The sequence below is a fragment of the Pseudophryne corroboree genome, chromosome 4, assembly GCF_028390025.1.
Source record: "Pseudophryne corroboree isolate aPseCor3 chromosome 4, aPseCor3.hap2, whole genome shotgun sequence".
Taxonomy (NCBI): domain Eukaryota; kingdom Metazoa; phylum Chordata; class Amphibia; order Anura; family Myobatrachidae; genus Pseudophryne; species Pseudophryne corroboree.
In genome coordinates, this window is record NC_086447.1 from 880,523,187 (window position 1) to 880,542,671 (window position 19,485).

Genomic DNA, 19,485 nt, shown 5'->3' on the forward strand with positions numbered 1-19,485 from the left:
ATTAAATCATGAAAATAAAGCTTGAGGCTGCTTAAAGGCAGTCCCACTGTCTAAAGGTGCACTCAGCTCCTGCTGGCACCAACTAAATCTGGCTGGCCTGGGGCTGGGGACAGGGTATGGGGGAGGAGGGACCAAGGCATTCTGGGAGCTAAAGCTTTAACTGTTTGGTGCCGGTCCTCCACTCCCGCCTGGGGTCATTCCATGTCAGTTCACCAAGGTATGACAACCACCAACTCAGATTTTCATGATACTTTGTACACTTGATACTGCCACATAGCTACTAGCCAATGTACATTTTTACTTCTCTAGACCTCACTGTTTTCGGGATATAGGGGGTCAGAGTTTTGAAAAATTGCTAGGAAATGCCACTCCGTTGTTTTCTGAGGTCTATCTGGAATAAAATCACATCTCAGTGCCTAATTCACGTATCACTTTGTCAAACAAAATATGGAGATTCCAGGAAAAAATGTTTTAGCAATCTTGCCTGACTCAGAGTTCATTATACATTCCTTTACTTCATACTGAATATTTTTTTGGGTGCACAACAAAAAAGTGGGTTCAATTGGAAATATCAACCTAAGGCAGATGAGTTATCATGCCCCTTTTTGGTTTAAAATGAACCTTAAAGTATACTTTAAAAGGCTATGAAAAAAAAATAATGGGATTATGATTGCCTGTATGGGTAACTTTATTTTTAATTATAATTATCTCGTTAAAAATGAAAATTACCATTAGGTATAATTTTGCCCGCCAGGGGATTATTTTAATTTGTATATTCTCTGTATATATGCAGATTTCTAATTACGTGTAGGGGAGTATTCAGTTAGCTGCAATAATCCATTTTTTTCACGACAAACTGCAGTTTTACGGCAAATCGTGAAAGACCCCTATTCAATTAGCCGCAATAATTTATCGTTGAGAATTTTACCCCACCTACTCTGAGCAGGAGCAAAGTTGGGGGAAATCTCAATTTTAATGTAAAAGTGTCAGAATTTGGTTCACAACCACCTGGGACACCCCACCTTCCCTAATGACTAAGTAGGCACTTAGACGTTTTTCATTATTTTTAGCTGGCCAATAATGACACGTCATTTTTGGGGTTGTAAAAGTGCAAAGTGACGGAATTTGGGATTCAAGGTATGGGACAGGTATATTGGGGTGCTTTATGAGTGGGACAAATGTTTTTAGGCTTTGCGTGTGGCAGTAGTCTTTTCCACTTTTTTTTACGTCTCCTAAAATGGCCCAAATATATACTTATACCCATTTTTATGTACCCTAAATTTAATGAGAGCACTAATTTTGCTGGGAAAAAAATAGCTTTTATCATATTTTTCAGTTTAAAAAAAAAATGCATGTAACAACTATTTGACACAATTTAAGTACCCCAAATCTATTTAATATGACCTCTACTACATTTCTATACTGTTATCTTATGTTATTTTGGCATTTTTTGGGGTACAGGTTGATTTCCCCAATTTCACTGAAAGAATTTCAGCACAAATCCTGTTTTCGTGATTTTTGAATTTGCACGTATTCAATTCCAAAATCGCAAAAACAGGATTTGCGTGAAAATTCTTACCGTGAAGTGTAGGTGAAAATGGGGAAATCAGCCTTTACTCCAAAAAAATACCAAACTAAAATAGGATAACAGTACAGAAGTGTAGAATATTAAATAGATTTGGAATACTTAAATTGAGTCAAATGGATGTTATATGCATTTTAAAGAAAACTGAAAAAAAATGATAAAAGCTATTTTTTTCAGTAAAATAAGTGTTCTCATTAAATTTGAGGGAGTGGGGAAATGGGCATACGCATATATTTGGGTCATTTTAAAAATACTTTTTTTTTAAAAGTGGAAAAAGACTTGCTACTCCTACCTGCAAGCCTAAAAACATCTGTCCCACTCATAAAGCACCACAAAATACCTGCCCCATACCTTAAACCCCAAATGACGTCACTTTACACTTTTTCAACTCCTATAATGACGTCAAACGATACTGGGAATCCATTTAGCACCATGGGGTATAGAAGAGTCCACTAGGAGCCTTGGGCGCTTCAAGAATTTGATAGCGTGCGCTGGCACCTCCCTCTATGCCCCTCCTACCAGACTCAGTCTAGGAAACTGTGCCCGAGGAGACGGACATACTTTGAGAGAAGGATAGATAAGGAAAGTGGTGAGATTACGAACCAGCACACAGAACAATAGGAAAGCCATGCTAACCAAACTTGAAACATGAACAGCAACAGCTGAACCAACCAGAATACTTAACCAAGTAACAGTGCAGGAAGATCGAAGCACCGGGCGGGCGCCCAGTATCCTCTACGGACTACGAGTAAAGGATTTACCGGTAGGTAATTAAAATCCTATTTTCTCTTACGTCCTAGAGGATACTGGGCATCCAGTTAGTACCATGAGGAAGTACCAAAGTTCCCAAACCGGGTAGGAGAGTGCTGAGGTTCCTGCTGAACTGATTGGCCAAACTGAAGGTCCTCAGAGGCCAAAGTATCGAACTTGTAAAACTTTGCAAACGTGTTCGAACCTGACCAAGTAGCTGCTCGGCAGAGTTGTAAAGGCGAGACACCACGAGCAGCTGCCCAAAAAGAAACCACCGACCTAGTAGAGTGGGCTTGTACAGATTTTGGAACCGGCAATCCTGCCGTGGAATAAGCATGCAGGATAGTGAGCCTGATCCAGTGTGCAATAGACTGCTTTGAAGCAGGACACCCAATTTTATTGGGATCATAGAGAACGAACAGCGAATCGGATTTTCTGTGATATGGTGTTCTTTTTACATACACCTTCACAGCCCTCACAACATCCAAAGACTTTGAAGTAGCAGAGGTGTCCGTCACAGCCGGAACCACAACAGGTTGGTTGATGTGAAAAGCGGACACCACCTTAGGAAGAAATTGCTGACGAGTTCTGAGTTCAGCTCTGTCCTCATGGAAAATTAAGAAGGGACTCTTGTGAGAAAACACCCATAGCTCCGACACACGTCTTGCTGAGGCCAAGGCCGACAGTGTGACGGTCTTCCACATAAGGTACTTTACGTCAACCTCCTGTAATGGTTCAAACCAGTCCGATTGGAAGAACTGCAGCACTAAATTGAGATTCAAAGGTGCTGTGGGAGGCACAAAGGGAGGCTGGATGTGCATAACACCTTTCAAGAACGTCTGGATCTCAGAGAGAGAAGCCAATTGTTTCTGAAAGAAAATAGACAAAGCCGAAATCTGGACGTTAATGGAGCCTAGGCGTAGGCCCACATCCACTCCCGACTGCAGAAAAAGCAGGAAACATCCCAGATGAAATTCCACCGCTGAATATTGTCTGCTCTCACACCAAGAGACATACTTTTTCCATATACGGTGGTAATGTGTAGACGTTACCCCCTTCCTGGCATGGGTCATAATCGGGATGACCTTGTCAGGAATCCCTCTCCTGGCTAGAATCAGCCGTTCAACTTCCATGCCATTAAACGTAACCGCGGTAAGTCTTAATAGATGAATCGGCCCTGTTGCAGAAGATGCTCGCGAAGAGGTAGAGACCACGGATCTTCGATCAGCATTTCAAGAAGATCCGCGTACCAGGCCCTTCGAGGCCAGTCCGGAGCAATGAGGATTGCTTGAACCTTTTCCCTTTAAATTCTCTTTAGAATTCGTGGGATCAGAGGAAGTGGAAGAAACACGTACACCAGCTGGTAGACCCATGGAGTTGACAGAGCGTCTACTGCCACTGCCTTTGGGTCTCTCAACCTGGAACAATACCGCTTGAGCTTCTTGTTGAGTCGAGAGGCCATCATGTCGATCTGTTGATATCCCCACCGATGTGTCAACCACCGGAACACCTCCGGGTGGAGGCCTCACTCCCCCGGGTGCAGGTTGTGTCTCCTGAGGAAGTCTGCTTCCCAGTTGTCTACTCCCGGAATGAAGACCGCCGACAATGCAACGGCGTGTTTCTCTGCCCAGAGGAGAATTCTTGACACCTCTGACATTGCTGCTCTGCTTTTCGTTCCGCCCTGTCGGTTATGTACGTTACCATCGATACACTGTCCGACTGGACTTGAATGGCCTGATTCTGAAGTAGAGATGAGGCCTGCAGAAGGGCATTGTAGATTGCCCTGAATTCCAAGATGTTTAATGGAAGGACGAATTCCCGACTTGACCATCTTCCTTGAAACTGCACCCCCTGGGAGACTGCTCCCCAACCTCTGAGGCTTGCGTCTGTGGTTAGAAGAAACCAATTCTAAATACCGAACCTCCGACCCTCGACGAGGTGAGAAGTCTGAAGTTACCACAGAAGGGAGATTCTGGCTTTTGGCGACAGACAGATCATCTGGTGCATGTGAAGATGCGATCCGGACCATTTGCTTAACAGATTCAGATGGAAGGGCCTCGCATGAAACCTTCCGTACTTAAGCGCCTAGTAAGAGGCCACCATTTTCCCCAGAAGGCGAAAGCACAGATGCACCGAGATCCGGTTTGGCTTCAGGACAGCCCGAACCATCGACTGGATTTCAATAGCCTTCTCCAAGGGAAGGAACACTTTCTGGCACTCCGTGTCCAGTATCATTCCCAGGAAGGAGAGCCTCTGCATCGGTTCCAGGTAAGATTTTGGTACGTTCAGAATCCACCCGTGATCCAGGAGTAGTCTGGTTGAGAGGCCATTGCTGTCCAACAACCACTCCCTGGACGGTGCCTTTATCAGAAGATCGTCCAGGTACGGAATTATGTTCACTCCCTGTTTACGGAGTAGAAACATCATCTCTGCCATCACCTTGGTGAACACTCTCGGTGCCGTGGAGAAACCAAATGGCAGGGCTTGGAACTGGTAGTGGCAGTCCTGCAATGTAAACCGTAGATAAGTCTGATGAGGCGGCCAGATAGGTATGTGAAGATACGCATCTTTGATATCCAGACCTGAGATCACCGCTCTCAGAGATTCCATTTTGAATTTGAACACTCGTAAGTAAGGCTTCAACGACTTGAGGTTCAAAATCAGTCTTACCAAACCATCCGGTTTCAGTACTACAAAAAAGTATGAATAATGGGGGTCATTCTGACCAGCTCGCACGCTGGTCAGTTTATTGCAGCGATGCGAACTCGGGTCAGAACTGCGCATGCTGGCAGAGGCGGTCGCTGGGCGGGGGGGGGACGTAAGCCGGTGTTTGGCCTCCGTTGCACACGCAGCCGCTGCGGGCCGGGGCACGCTAAAGCTGCGCTGGTCGGGAGCTACTGTTGAAGTGCAAAGACATCGCCGCTGTGCGATGCCTTAGCCCCTCTGCGGGGGGGGGGGGTCTGGCACTGACATGCGGTGCGGGATAGCCCTCTGCTGGGCATCCCCCGCGCATGTCAGTGTGAAATATTGTATACAGCTACAATCATCTCGGAATGACCCCCTATATCCCTTGTTTTGCAGATGAGGTGGAACTGGAACAATGACCTGAGTCTGTACCAGTTTGTGAATGGCGCTCTGTAAAGTTATACTTGCTTCCTGTAAAACTAGTAAGCCTGATTTGAAGAATCTGCGAGGTGGGAGCTCCTGAAACTCCGTCAATAGCCCTGGGAAATAAGATCTATGACCCAGGGATCCTGGCATGTTGTCCAGATGTGACTGAAAAAATAAGATTTTAAACCTACCGGTAAATCTTTTTCTCCTAGTCCGTAGAGGATGCTGGGGACTCCGTAAGGACCATGGGTTATAGACGGGCTCCGCAGGAGACATGGGCACTATAAAGACTTTAGATGGGTGTGCACTGGCTCCTCCCTCTATGCCCTTCCTCCAGAACTCAGTTAAAGAACTGTGCCCAGAGGAGACGGACAGTACGAGGAAAGGATTTTTGTTAATCTAAGGGCAAGATACATACGAGCCCACACCATCCACACCGTACAACCTGGATCATACGAACCAGTTAACAGTATAAAACAAAACAGCATCAGCCAGAGACTGATCAAAACCGTAACATAACCCTTATGTAAGCAATAACAATATACAAGTCTTGCAGAATTTAGTCCGCACTGGGACGGGCGCCCAGCATCCTCTACGGACTAGGAGAAAAAGATTTACCGGTAGGTTTAAAATCATATTTTCTCTTACGTCCTAGCGGATGCTGGGGACTCCGTAAGAACCATGGGGATTATACCAAAGCTCCAGACCGGGCGGGAGAGTGCGGATGACTCTGCAGCACCGATTGAGCAAACATGAGGTCCTCCTTAGCCAAGGTATCAAACTTGTAGAATTTAGCAAAAGTGTTTGAACCCGACCAAGTAGTCGCTCGGCAAAGTTGCAATGCCGAGACACCTCGGGCAGCCGCCCAAGAAGAGCCCACCTTCCTAGTGGAATGGGCCTTTACCGAATTTGGTACCGGCAATCCAGCCGTAGAATGAGCCTGCTGAATCGTGTTACAGATCCAGCGGGCAATAGTCTGCTTAGAAGCAGGGGCGCCAACCTTGTTGGCTGCATACAGGACAAACAGTGCCTCTGTTTTCCTAACCCGAGCCGTCCTGGCTACATAAACTTTTAAAGCTCTGACTACATCAAGAGACTTGGAATCCTCCAAGTCCCCCGTAGCCACAGGCACCACAATAGGTTGGTTCCTATGAAACGATGACACCACCTTAGGCAGAAATTGAGGACGAGTCCTCAACTCTGCTCTATCCACATGGAAAATCAGATAGGGGCTTTTGTGAGACAAAGCCGCCAATTCAGACACCGGCCTCGCAGATGCCAAGGCTAACAACATGACCACTTTCCAAGTGAGAAATTTTAACTCAACTGTTTGAAGAGGTTCAAACCAGTGTGACTTAAGCAACTGTAACACCACGTTAAGGTCCCATGGTGCCACTGGGGGCACAAAAGGAGGCTGGATGTGCAGAACTCCCTTTACAAAATCTGGACTTCAGGGAGAGAAGCCAATTCCTTCTGAAAGAATATTGACAGGGACGAAATCTGTACCTTAATGGAGCCTAACTTTAGGCCCATATCCACTTCTGTCTGCAGAAAGTAGAGAAAACGGCCTAGGTGAAAATCTTCCGTAAGAGCATTCTTGGCTTCACACCAAGATACATATTTCGGTGATAATGTTTCGCCGTCACCTCCTTCCTAGCTTTTATCAGAGTAGGGATGACCTCCACCGGAATACCTTTCCAAGCTAGGATTTGGCGTTCAACCGCCATGCCGTCAAACGTAACCGCGGTAAGTCTTGGAACACGCAGGGCCCCTGCTGCAACAGGTCCTCCCTGGGAGGAAGAGGCCACGGATCTTCTGTGAGCATTTCCTGAAGATCTGAATACCAGGCCCTCCGAGGCCAATCTGGAACAATGAGTATTGTCTGGACTCTTTTTCGACTTATGATTCTCAGTATTTTTGAGATGAGTGGAAGAGGAGGGAAGACATAGACCGACGGAAACATCCATGGTGTCACCAGGACGTCTACCGCTACCGCCTGAGGGTCTCTTGACCTGGAACAATACTTCCGAAGTTTCTTGTTGAGGCGTGACGCCATCATGTCTATATAAGGAAGCCCCCAATGACTTATTATCTCTGCAAAAACTTCTTGATGAAGACCCCACTCTCCTGGATGGAGGTCGTGTCTGCTGAGGAAGTCTGCTTCCCAGTTGTCCACTCCCGGAATGAAGACCGCTGACAGCGCGCTTACGTGATTTTCCGCCCAGCGAAGAATCCTGGTGGCTTCCGCCATTGCCACTCTGCTCCTTGTCCCGCCTTGGCGGTTTACATGAGCCACTGCTGTGACGTTGTCCGATTGAATCAGAACAGGCAGGTCGCGAAGAGAGTCTCCGCTTGTCATAGGCCGTTGTATATGGCCCTTAATTCCAGCACGTTGATGTGTAGACAAGCCTCCTGGCTCGACCACAGTCCCTGAAAATTTCTTCCTTGTGTGACTGCTCCCCATCCTCGGAGGCTCGCGTCCGTGGTCACCAGAACCCAGTCTTGAATGCCGAACCTGCGACCCTCTAGAAGGTGAGCACTCTGCAGCCACCACAGGAGAGACACCCTGGCCCTGGGGGACAGGCTTATTTTCTGATGTATTTGTAGATGGGACCCTGACCATTTGTCCAGAAGGTCCCACTGAAATGTCCTCGCATGGAACCTGCCGAAGGGTATGGCCTCGTAGGCCGCCACCATTTTTCCCAGTACGCGAGTGCATTGATGAACTGACACTCTTTTTGGCTTTAACAGGTCTATGTCCATGCTCTAGAGTTCCTGGGCTTTTTCCGTTGGGAGAAAAACCCTCTTCTTTTCCGTGTCCAGAATCATGCCTAAAAATGATAGCTGAGTCGTTGGAATCAACTGCGATTTTGGCAGATTTAGGATCCAGCCGTGTTGCTGCAGCACTCTCAGGGAGAGCGACACGCTCTTCAGCAACTGATCTCTCGATCTCGCTTTTATCAGGAGATCGTCCAAGTATGGGATAATTGTGACTCCTTGCCTGCGTAGCAGCACCATCATTTCCGCCATTACCTTGGTGAAAATCCTCGGGCCGTGGAAAGCCCAAACGGCAACGTCTGAAACTGGTAATGACAGTCCTGTACAGCAAATCTCAGGTACGCCTGATGAGGAGGATAAACGGGGACATGAAGGTATGCATCCTTTATGTCTAGTGACACCATAAAATCCCCCCCTTCCAGGCTGGAGATCACTGCCCGGAGAGATTCCATCTTGAATCTGAACTTTTTTAGATACAGGTTTAGGGATTTTAGATTCAGAATGAGTCTGACCGAGCCATCCGGTTTCGGGACCACAAATAAGAGTTGAATAGTACCCCTTCCCCTGTTGCACTAGGGGAACCTTGAAAATCACTTGCTGTTGACACAGCTTTTGTATCGCAGCTAAAACTATTTCCCTCTCTGGGGGAGAGGCTGGCAAAGCCGACTTGAAAAATCGGCGAGGAGGCACTTCTTCGAATTCCAGTTTGTAGCCTTGGGATACAATTTCGATCGCCCAAGGATCCACATCTGACAGAGCCTAGATCTGGCTGAAGAGTCGAAGACGTGCCCCCACCGGCGCGGACTCCCGCAGTGGAGCCCCAGCGTCATGCGGTGGATTTTGTAGAAGCCGTGGAGGACTACTGTTCCTGGGAAATAGCCGTAGCAGGCATTCTTTTCCCTCTACCCTTACCTCTGGCGAGGAAGGAAGAGCCCCGGCCCCTTCTGGACTTATGCGACCGAAAGGACTGCATCTGATACGGTGGCGTTTTTTTTTGCTGTAGGGGAACATAAGGCAAAAAAGAAGATTTACCCGCGGTAGCTGTGGACACCAGGTCCGCGAGGCCCTCCCCAAATAAAACCTCACCCTTGTAAGGCAAAGTTTCCATATGCCTCTTTGAATCGGCATCACCCGTCCATTGGCTGGTCCACAGGGCTCGCCTAGCAGAAATTGCCATGGTATTGGCTCTTGAACCCAACAGCCCAACGTTTCTCGCAGCGTCTCTCATATATAACGCTGCGTCTTTTATATGACCCAAGGTCAATAAAATGGTATCCCTATCTAGGGTATCAAGGCCAGCTGACAAGGTATCTGTCCAAGCTGCAACCGCACTACACACCCATGCCGATGCTATTGCCGGTCTGAGTAAAGCACCCGTATGTGCATAAATAGATTTTAAAGTAGTCTCCTACCTGCGATCAGCAGGATCCTTGAGGGCTGCTGTGTCCGGAGACGGTAGCGCCACCTTCTTGGAATGGCGCGTTAAAGCCTTGTCCACCCTGGGCGAGGATTCCCACCGTAACCTGTCCTGTGCGGGGAAAGGATACGCCATAAGAATTCTCTTGGGAATCTGCAGTTTCTTGTCTGGAGTTTCCCAAGCTTTTTCAAATAAAGCGTTCAGCTCATGAGATGTGGGAAAGGTTACCTCAGGTTTCTTCTCATTAAACATGCATACCCTCGTGTCAGGCACCGAGGGGTCCTCTGTGATATGCAAAACATCTTTTATTGCAATAATCATATAATAAATACTTTTGGCCACCCTTTGGTTGTAACTTCGCATCATCGTAGTCGACACTGGAGTCAGTATCCGTGTCGGTATCAGTGTCTGCTACCTGGGACAGGGGACGTTTATGAGACCCTGAAGGGCCTTGTGATACAGTCAAAGCCATGGATTGACTCCCTGCTTTTTCTCTGGACTCTGCTTTGTCCAATCTTTTATGTAATAAAGACACATTTGCATTTAAAACATTCCACATATCCATCCAATCAGGTGTCGACTGTGCCGACGGAGACACCACAATCATCTGCTCTACCTCCTCCTTAGACGAGCCTTCCGCTTCAGACATGCCGACACACACGTACCGACACCCCCACACACACTGGGATATATATATATATATATATATATATATGGAGACAGTCCCCCAATAAGGCCCTTTGAAGAGACAGAGAGAGAGTATGCCAGCACACACCCAGCGCCACTGCGCTTTATATATCAATAATACACTCACTGCGCCAAATAAATGTGCCCCCCCCTTCTTTTGCCCTCTGTACCTGTGTTCAGCAGGGTAGAGTCCGGGGAGCAGCTTCTCTGCAGCGTGCTGTGGAGAAAATGGCGCTGGTTAGTGCTGGAGGATCAAGCTCCGCCCCATCAACGGTGGGCTGTGGTCCCGCTCAAATTCTTTATACTGGCGGGAGTTTATTTAATATACTGCCTCCGCAGTATATGTCAGCCAGTGTCCCTTGAGGTTTATTATTGCTGCCCAGGGCGCCCCCCCTGCGCCCTGCACCCATACAGTGCCGTCAGTGTGTGTGAATGTGGGAGCAATGGCACGCAGCGTGACCGCTGCGTGGTACCTCAGTGAAGATCTGAAGTCTTCTGCCGCCTGTGAAGTCTTCTTTCTTCTTATACTTACCCGGCTTATATCTTCCGGCTCTGTGAGGAGGACGGCTGCGCGGCTCCGGGACGAACAGCGAGGATGAGACCTGCGTTCCAACCCTCTGGAGCTAATGGTGTTTAGTAGCCTAAAAAGCAGAGCCTATCACTTAAGTAGGTCTGCTTCTCTCCCCTCAGTCCCACTATGCAGAGAGCCTGTTGCTCCTAACAAAAGTCTTTTTCAGAGAAACTCAGTAGAGCTACCCTGCAGTGCATCCAGTCTCCTCTGGGCACAGGATCTAACTGAGGTCTGGAGGAGGGGCATAGAGGGAGGAGCCAGTGCACACCCATCTAAAGTCTTTAGAGTGCCCATGTCTCCTGCGGAGCCCGTCTATACCCCATGGTCCTTACGGAGTCCCCAGCATCCTCTAGGACGTAAGAGAAATCTCAGTCAAGCTCCCACCTGCCAGTCTTCCAGGCATCTCGGTCCACCGTCACGCTGGAGGCTTTGAGGAAGCAGAGCTTGAGCTCTGTTCCTGTGAACCGGCAGTTGCTGCTTTTCATGGTTTACCTCTAGTGCCTCTGGTGGCTGTAGAAGTACCTCTGGTTTTGCCCTGAAACTTAGCAGTCAGAAAGGAATGTAGAGTAGGTCCTGAGTAGGCCTTCCTGGCTGGGGGAGCTGCAGAAGGAAGATACGTGGACTTAACTGCAGTAGCTTTAGAGATCCATTTGTCTAGTTAATCTCTAAATAAGGCCTCTCCTGTGAAGGGTAGGCCTTCCACGCCTTTTCTGGAGTCCGCGTCAGCAGTCCACTGGCACAGCCATAAGCCTCTGCATGCTGACACTGCTGTTGGAGATAAAACCTTCTCCTATATCAAGTTCCTTCGGTTGTCTGTTTAAATTACCTTGGACCAATCGATTGGGAGCTCACAAAGTAGACATGACATGAGGTATGTTCCACAAGATGAGTCTGAAACAGTTTACTGTCTAGGGGTTCTTATAGGCATATACAGGAATTTGTTACACGTCACAAAACATAAGTATAAGCGTCATTTCTCACACATAGAAGTTATGAGACATTACAATCCATGAGAGTCAGTCTGTAGACACTGTTCCCAAAACATTACTGTTCTCAAATCATCACTGTTCTCAAAACATGTTCCAGGAGATAAGCGATTAGCTTAACCTTGCTTTTCAGAGGAACTTCTTTCTAACTAATAAAATGTCACCATTACTTATAACCTTAAAGCAAAAGCGTTTCTTTGTATTCAGACAAAATGGCTACTGTTATACAAAATGGTTGAAAACTATTCTAGCATAATGCTGTCTTTCTCACTGCTATAGCGGTGGTGCGTGCATTAAGTAAGCCTATTTCCTTTAAGGCTTCCACCATAAAAAGTCCTGTATATGTTGCAGGAGTAAAACAATCTCCCCCTGAGGCAAGGTACCTAACCCCTCATTTATGTTACCCGACCATTTTGCGATGGCCTTAGTAATCCACCCACAAGCTATAGTGGGTCTCTGGGCCACCCCAGCAGCTGTATACAAAGATATGAGTGTATTTTCACTTCTGCGATCAGCCGTGACTTTTAGGGAGGCTGCATCCGGAACAGGCAATACAATTTTCCGTGATAGCCTGGATACTGATGCATCCACTATCGGTGGATTTACCCATTATTTCCTATCCTCAGGAGGAAAGGGAAAAGATGATATCAACCTTTTAGGGATTTGGAATTTCTTATCAGGAATAACCCACGGTTCTTCAAACAGGGTATTTAGTTCCTTTGACACAGAAAAAAGAGGCTGAGGATTTCTTTTTTTATATTAAAATAAGATTCCTCAGTCTACTCTGTTACCTTATCAGGGATATGCAGAACTTCTCTGATAGCTTCTATGAGAGCCTCTATTCCCTGTGACAAGAGTAGCCTCCCCCACCTCTGAGTCCACCTACCCCTCCTTCATGTCTGAGCCCTCATCATCAGAGTCAGACTGCAGGATATGGGCCAAAGGACGTTTTTGCGGACAAATGGCAGGGGACTGAGACGCTTGTTTGGGTACTGCGTCTCTGTTCAGAAACTCAGTCATTGATTGTCTTAAGTAATGCGTCTCTGTCTCATTGCGGGACAATTTAGTAGAAATATTGGAAATCATTCTCCTAATGGAATCCAGCCAAGCTGGCTCTGCCCCGCCAGCCTGGGAGGGTGCACTGCATTGAGTATTCTGCAGTGAACCGCCTGGAGAAGAGGAACACTGTGCCTTACATGAAACACACTCTTTGTCTGACATACTGTGACAGTGACAGCACACACACACACACACACACACACACACACACACACACACACACACACAGGAACAGGCTAAATGCACAATTAACCCACAAAGAGAACTTCAAAAGAAACACAGAGATAGCCTGGAGCCAGCACACAGTGCGCTTATTGCTAATGCCAAGCTTAGCCGGGTCACAGACTAAGCTCCCAGATTGGGGACTTAGGGTGTCATTCCGACCTGATCGCACGCTACGATTTTTCGCTGCGCTGCGATTAGGTCAGTACTGCACATGCGTATGCACCACAATGCGCAGGTGCGTCGTACGGGTACAAAGCGGATCGTTGCTGAGCGATAGATGTAACGAAGAATCTGTTCGCACAGCCGATTGCAAGGAGATTGACAGGAAAAGGGCATTTGTGGGTGTCAACTGACCGTTTTCTGGGAGTGTTTGGAAAAACGCAGACGCGTCTAAGCGTTTGCAGGGCGGGTGTCTGACATCAATTCCGGGACCGGACAGGCTGAAGTGATCACAGCAGCTGAGTAAGTTCTGAGCTACTCAGAAACTGCACAAAACATTTTTGTACTGCTCGGCTGCACATGCGATCGCACGCTTGCAAAGCAAAAACACACTCCCCTATGGGCGGCGACTATCTGTTCGCAGCACTGCAAAAAATATCTAGCAAGCTAACAACTCGGAATGACCCCCTTAGTACACTAGTAAGCGCTCACCCCATGGTATGACCTCCTGGTACCACTGAGGAAATCTGGAGTCAACCTGGAGGAGCTGCGCGTCCATGTCAGTCAGCCTCTGTGTCGACTGCAGAGGGAAAATGGCGCTGGTGAGCTGCTGAATCCGCTCATAGTGAAGCCCCGCCTCTTCAATGGCTGCGGTCTTCCCACTTTTTTTATACTGACTGAGGTAATGTTAGTGCCTAAAATGGAGTCGGCCCCTTTTAAGTCTGTAATGGCAGTCTGGGCACTGTGTACACACGTAGTGTACTTAGACTCAGTTCGCTCCCTCAGAAGCGTTGCATCTGCACTGTGTACTGAGTCCGAAGTTCCATTCGCCCCCTGTAGAAGCCGTGCGTCTCCATACCATCATGCCGCCATAATGGCCGGCGACCCGCTAACCGGGATGCCGGCTTAGTTCTTACCACTCCTCTATCATCTGGCTCTGTTAGGGGTGGCAGCATGCTGCGGGAATGTACGCTCGCCGTGGTGAAGCCTGCGAATAGTTCCCTCAGGAGCTAGTGTCCTGTCAGCGGGGAACGGGACCATTAACCCTTCAAGAGGTTGGGCCGTTCCCCCCTAAGTCCCACGAAGCAGACAGGCTGGTGCCATCCAGACCTGCCTGAAAATAACAAACATACAAATAAATGCAGAAAACTCTTCAGGAGCTTCCAGCGACATGACCGACTCCTCTGGGCACATTTTCTAAACTGAGTATGGTAGGAGGGGCATAGAAGGAGGAGCCTGTGCACACTATCCAATTCTTAAAGTGCCCAAGGCTCCTAGTGGACCCATCTATACCCCATGGTACTAAATGGATTACCAGTATCCTCTAGGATGTAAGAGAAATAATTAAAAACATCAAAGTGCCTACTTCGTCATTAGGGAAGGGAGTGATGTCCCAGGGGATTGTGAACCAAATCCTTAAAATAGGAGATTTCTCCAACTATGCACCTGCTCAGAGTAGCTGAAGTGAAATTCACTGTAAAATTATCGATTATAAATTATTGCGGCTAATTGAATAGGGGTCTTTCACAATTTGCCGTAAAATAGCATTTTTTTGCGCAAAAAACGGGTTATCGCAGCTAAATGAATTCTCCCCTACATGTAATTAGAAATCTGCGCATATAAAAATACAAATGAAAATACTCTCCTGGCGGGCAAAATTATACCTAATGTTAATTTTCGTTTATAATGAGAGAATTATAATTAAACATTAAAATGAACTATCAGAGTCAGGCAAGATTGATAAAACATTTTTTTTCTGGAATCTCCATATTTTTTTTGATAAAGGGTCACTGAGATGTGAATTTTTTTCCAGATACTCCTCAGGAAAAAACAGAGCATCGGGAGTGGCATTTCCCAGCAATTTCTCAAAACTTTGACCGCCTATATTTCAAAAACTGTGAGGCATAGAGAAGAAAATTTTGACATGGCTTAGTAGCTACAGTATGTGGTAGTATCAAGTGTAAAAAGTATCATGAAAATCTGAGTTGGTGGGTGTCATGCCTGGGTGAACTGGCATGGAATGACCCTTAGGTTCATTGTGTTCAGATCAGTTATATACATTTCTTTTAGTATACAAGTGTAAAAGAAGACATATGTAAACATTTGCTAATCAAATACATGAAATCACACTAACCAGCTAAAAATGATAAGAAATTAGCAATTGACTGTTTGAATCTTTGCTTCTCACTCTCTCCATGTCTGCACTGATATAACAGTCCCCAGTTGTCTGTAGCATTAATAGCTGGCAGAAAGATTTTAGACAGCAAATCACTAGTTCCAGTAAAAATTCCATCGGTGGCATCTAATGTTGAGAAGCATATTTCCTAAGAGTGATGAAAAATGAATCAGAACATACATCAGTGTAATAAAGCAGATAATACACAAACACTGTAATGATACTATAAGCATACACTACACAAAAAGGGCCCGATTCAGAGATGTACACAAAACCAATGATTTACATACATCTCCGATGTCAGGCCCTGAAGCACGCGAGCCCAGATCTGGTTCTGTGACGGCGCACGTTGTGCCCCCTAACACACAGCACGATTAACATGCTGCGGCCGCCTGGAGAAAGGGGAGGGGCAGCAACAGCCAGTGTTTCAGAAAACGGAAGCGTGTGGAGGCCAGTGGCTGTGTCCTTAGACTTAGCTTCACTGGTCCTGACAGCTTGAAAACATTGGCCATCCTGTGTGACCTGAAGGCTACTCAGATGGCTACGCAGATGATTCAATGCTGCATCTATAACCGCAGCAGCAGACTACAGAAGCCTTCTGTGGCATTAGCGTATTACTTCACGAAAAGGTCACAGCATCTGTACAATAGTGAACATCTCTGAATCAGGCCCTAAATCCATTTATGCATCCAGAACAGTATGGATTTGGTGGGATTTATCAAAGCAGGTGGTTCTGTTCCATTTTTCAGTTGTTTGCTACTTGGAGGTCCTCTATGAAGTGCATCAGATGTGCCGTCCCGGTAGCCAGATACGCAAGGTAAAATTACACCTCTATGGGCCAGATGCAATTAGCTGTGGTTATTTACCACAGCAGGTAAAGGATGGTAACCTTAGGCTTTAAGATCGGTGCAATTCAATTACACGCTAATTAAATTACCCGCTAATGCACACTGGGCATTATTCAGGTTTGTTAGCAAACCAAAAAAGCAAACAACTGGGCAAAAATAAGATTTTAAACCTACCGGTAAATCTTTTTCTCGTAGTCCGTAGAGGGTGCTGGGGACTCCGTAAGGACCATGGGGATAGACGGGCTCTGCAGGAGACATGGGCACTTTAAGAAAGACTTTAGGTCTGGGTGTGCACTGGCTCCTCCCTCTATGCCCCTCCTCTAGACCTCAGTTAAAGAAACTGTGCCCAGAGGAGACGGACAGTACGAGGAAAGGATTTTTGTTAATCAGGAGAGCTCCCTGTAGTGCACCCATCTCCTCTGGGCACAGTATCAAACTGAGGTCTAGAGGAGGGGCATAGAGGGAGGATCCAGTGCACACCCAGACCTAAAGTCTTTCTTATAGTGCCCATGTCTCCTGCAGAGCCCGTCTATCCCCATGGTCCTTACGGAGTCCCCAGCATCCTCTAGGATGTTAGAGAAAATAAGATTTTACTTACCGATAAATCTATTTCTCGTAGTCCGTAGTGGATGCTGGGGACTCCGTCAGGACCATGGGGAATAGCGGCTCCGCAGGAGACAGGGCACAAAAGTAAAAGCTTTAGGATCAGGTGGTGTGCACTGGCTCCTCCCCCTATGACCCTCCTCCAAGCCTCAGTTAGGATACTGTGCCCGGACGAGCGTACACAATAAGGAAGGATTTTGAATCCCGGGTAAGACTCATACCAGCCACACCAATCACACTGTACAACCTGTGATCTGAACCCAGTTAACAGCATGATAACAGCGGAGCCTCTGAAAAGATGGCTCACAACAATAATAACCCGATTTTTGTAACAATAACTATGTACAAGTATTGCAGACAATCCGCACTTGGGATGGGCGCCCAGCATCCACTACGGACTACGAGAAATAGATTTATCGGTAAGTAAAATCTTATTTTCTCTGACGTCCTAGTGGATGCTGGGGACTCCGTCAGGACCATGGGGATTATACCAAAGCTCCCAAACGGGCGGGAGAGTGCGGATGACTCTGCAGCACCGAATGAGAGAACTCCAGGTCCTCTTTAGCCAGGGTATCAAATTTGTAGAATTTTACAAACGTGTTCTCCCCCGACCACGTAGCTGCTCGGCAGAGTTGTAATGCCGAGACCCCTCGGGCAGCCGCCCAGGATGAGCCCACCTTCCTTGTGGAATGGGCCTTGACAGATTTAGGCTGTGGCAGGCCTGCCACAGAATGTGCAAGTTGAAATGTGCTACAAATCCAACGAGCAATCGTCTGCTTAGAAGCAAGAGCACCCAGTTTGTTGGGTGCATACAGGATAACAGCGAGTCAGTTTTCCTGACTCCAGCCGTCCTGGAAACCTATATTTTCAGGGCCCTGACAACATCTAGCAACTTGGAGTCCTCCAAGTCCCTAGTAGCCGCAGGTACCACAATAAGCTGGTTCAGGTGAAACGCTGACACCACCTTAGGAAGAAACTGGGGACGAGTCCGCAGCTCTGCCCAGTCCGAATGGACAATCAGATGTGGCTTTTGTGAGACAAAGCCGCCAATTCTGACACTCGCCTGGCCGAGGCCAGGGCCAACAGCATGGTCACTTTTCATGTGAGATATTTCAAATCCACAGATTTGAGCGGTTTAAAATGTGATTTGAGGAATCCCAGAACTACGTTGAGATCCCACACTGCCACTGGAGGCACAAAAAGGGGGTTGTATATGCAATACTCCCTTGACAAACTTCTGGACTTCAGGAACTGAAGCCAATTCTTTCTGGAAGAAAATTGACAGGGCCGAAATTTGAACCTTAATGGACCCCAATTTGAGGCCCATAGACACTCCTGTTTGCAGGAAATGCAGGAATCGACCGAGTTGAAATTTCTTCGTGGGACCTTCCTGGCCTCACACCACGCAACATATTTTCGCCACATGTGGTGATAATGTTTTGCGGTCACCTCCTTCCTGGCTTTGACCAGGGTAGGAATGACCTCTTCCGGAATGCCTTTTTCCCTTAGGATCTGGCGTTCCACCGCCATGCCGTCAAACGCAGCCGCGGTAAGTCTTGGAACAGACCTGGGACTTGCTGAAGCAAGTCCCTTCTTAGCGGCAGAGGCCATGAGTCCTCTGTGAGCATCTCTGGAAGTTCCGGGTGCCACGTCCTTCTTGGCCAATCCGGAGCCACGAGTATAGTTCTTACTCCTCTACGTCTTATAATTCTCAGTACCTTGGTTATGAGAAGCAGAGGAGGGAACACATACACCGACTGGTACACCCACGGTGTTACCAGAACGTCCACAGATATTGCTTGAGGGTCTCTTGACCTGGCGCAATACCTGTCCAGTTTTTTGTTCAGGCGGGACGCCATCATGTCCACCTTTGGTCTTTCCCAACGGTTCACAATCATGTGGAATACTTCCCGATGAAGTCCCCACTCTCCCGGGTGGAGGTCGTGCCTGCTGAGGAAGTCTGCTTCCCAGTTGTCCACTCCCGGAATGAACACTGCTGACAGTGCTATCACATGATTTTTCGCCCAGCGAAGAATCCTTGCAGTTTCTGCCATTGCCCTCCTGCTTCTTGTGCCGCCCTGTCTGTTTACGTGGGCGACTGCCGTGATGTTGTCCCACTGGATCAATACCGGCTGACCTTGAAGCAGAGGTCTTGCTAAGCTTAGAACATTGTAAATTGCCCTTAGCTCCAGTATATTTATGTGGAGAGAAGTCTCCAGACTTGATCACACTCCCTGGAAATTTTTTCCCTGTGTGACTGCTCCCCAGCCTCTCAGGCTGGCATCCGTGGTCACCAGGACCCAGTCCTGAATGCCGAATCTGCGGCCCTTTAGTAGATGAGCACTCTGCAGCCACCGCAGAAGAAACACCCTTGTCCTTGGAGACAGGGTTATCCGCTGATGCATCTGAAGATGCGATCCGGACCATTTTTCCAGCAGATCCCACTGAAAAGTTCTTGCGTGAAATCTACCGAATGGAGTCGCTTCGTAAGAAGCCACCATTTTCCCCAGGACCCTTGTGCAATGATGCA

General features: G+C 47.4%; 1 protein-coding gene across 1 annotated transcript in view; it reads right to left on the reverse strand.

Annotated features, from left to right (window-relative positions):
• The window catches only part of DNAH8 (dynein axonemal heavy chain 8), a 1,853,457-nt gene that overhangs the window by 1,596,150 nt on the left and 237,822 nt on the right, over nucleotides 1–19,485 (reverse strand). The window contains exon 6 of the mRNA XM_063918852.1: nucleotides 15,463–15,652. Coding sequence (XP_063774922.1) covers nucleotides 15,463–15,652 — 190 coding nt within the window. The remainder of the gene's footprint in view (nucleotides 1–15,462; nucleotides 15,653–19,485) is intronic.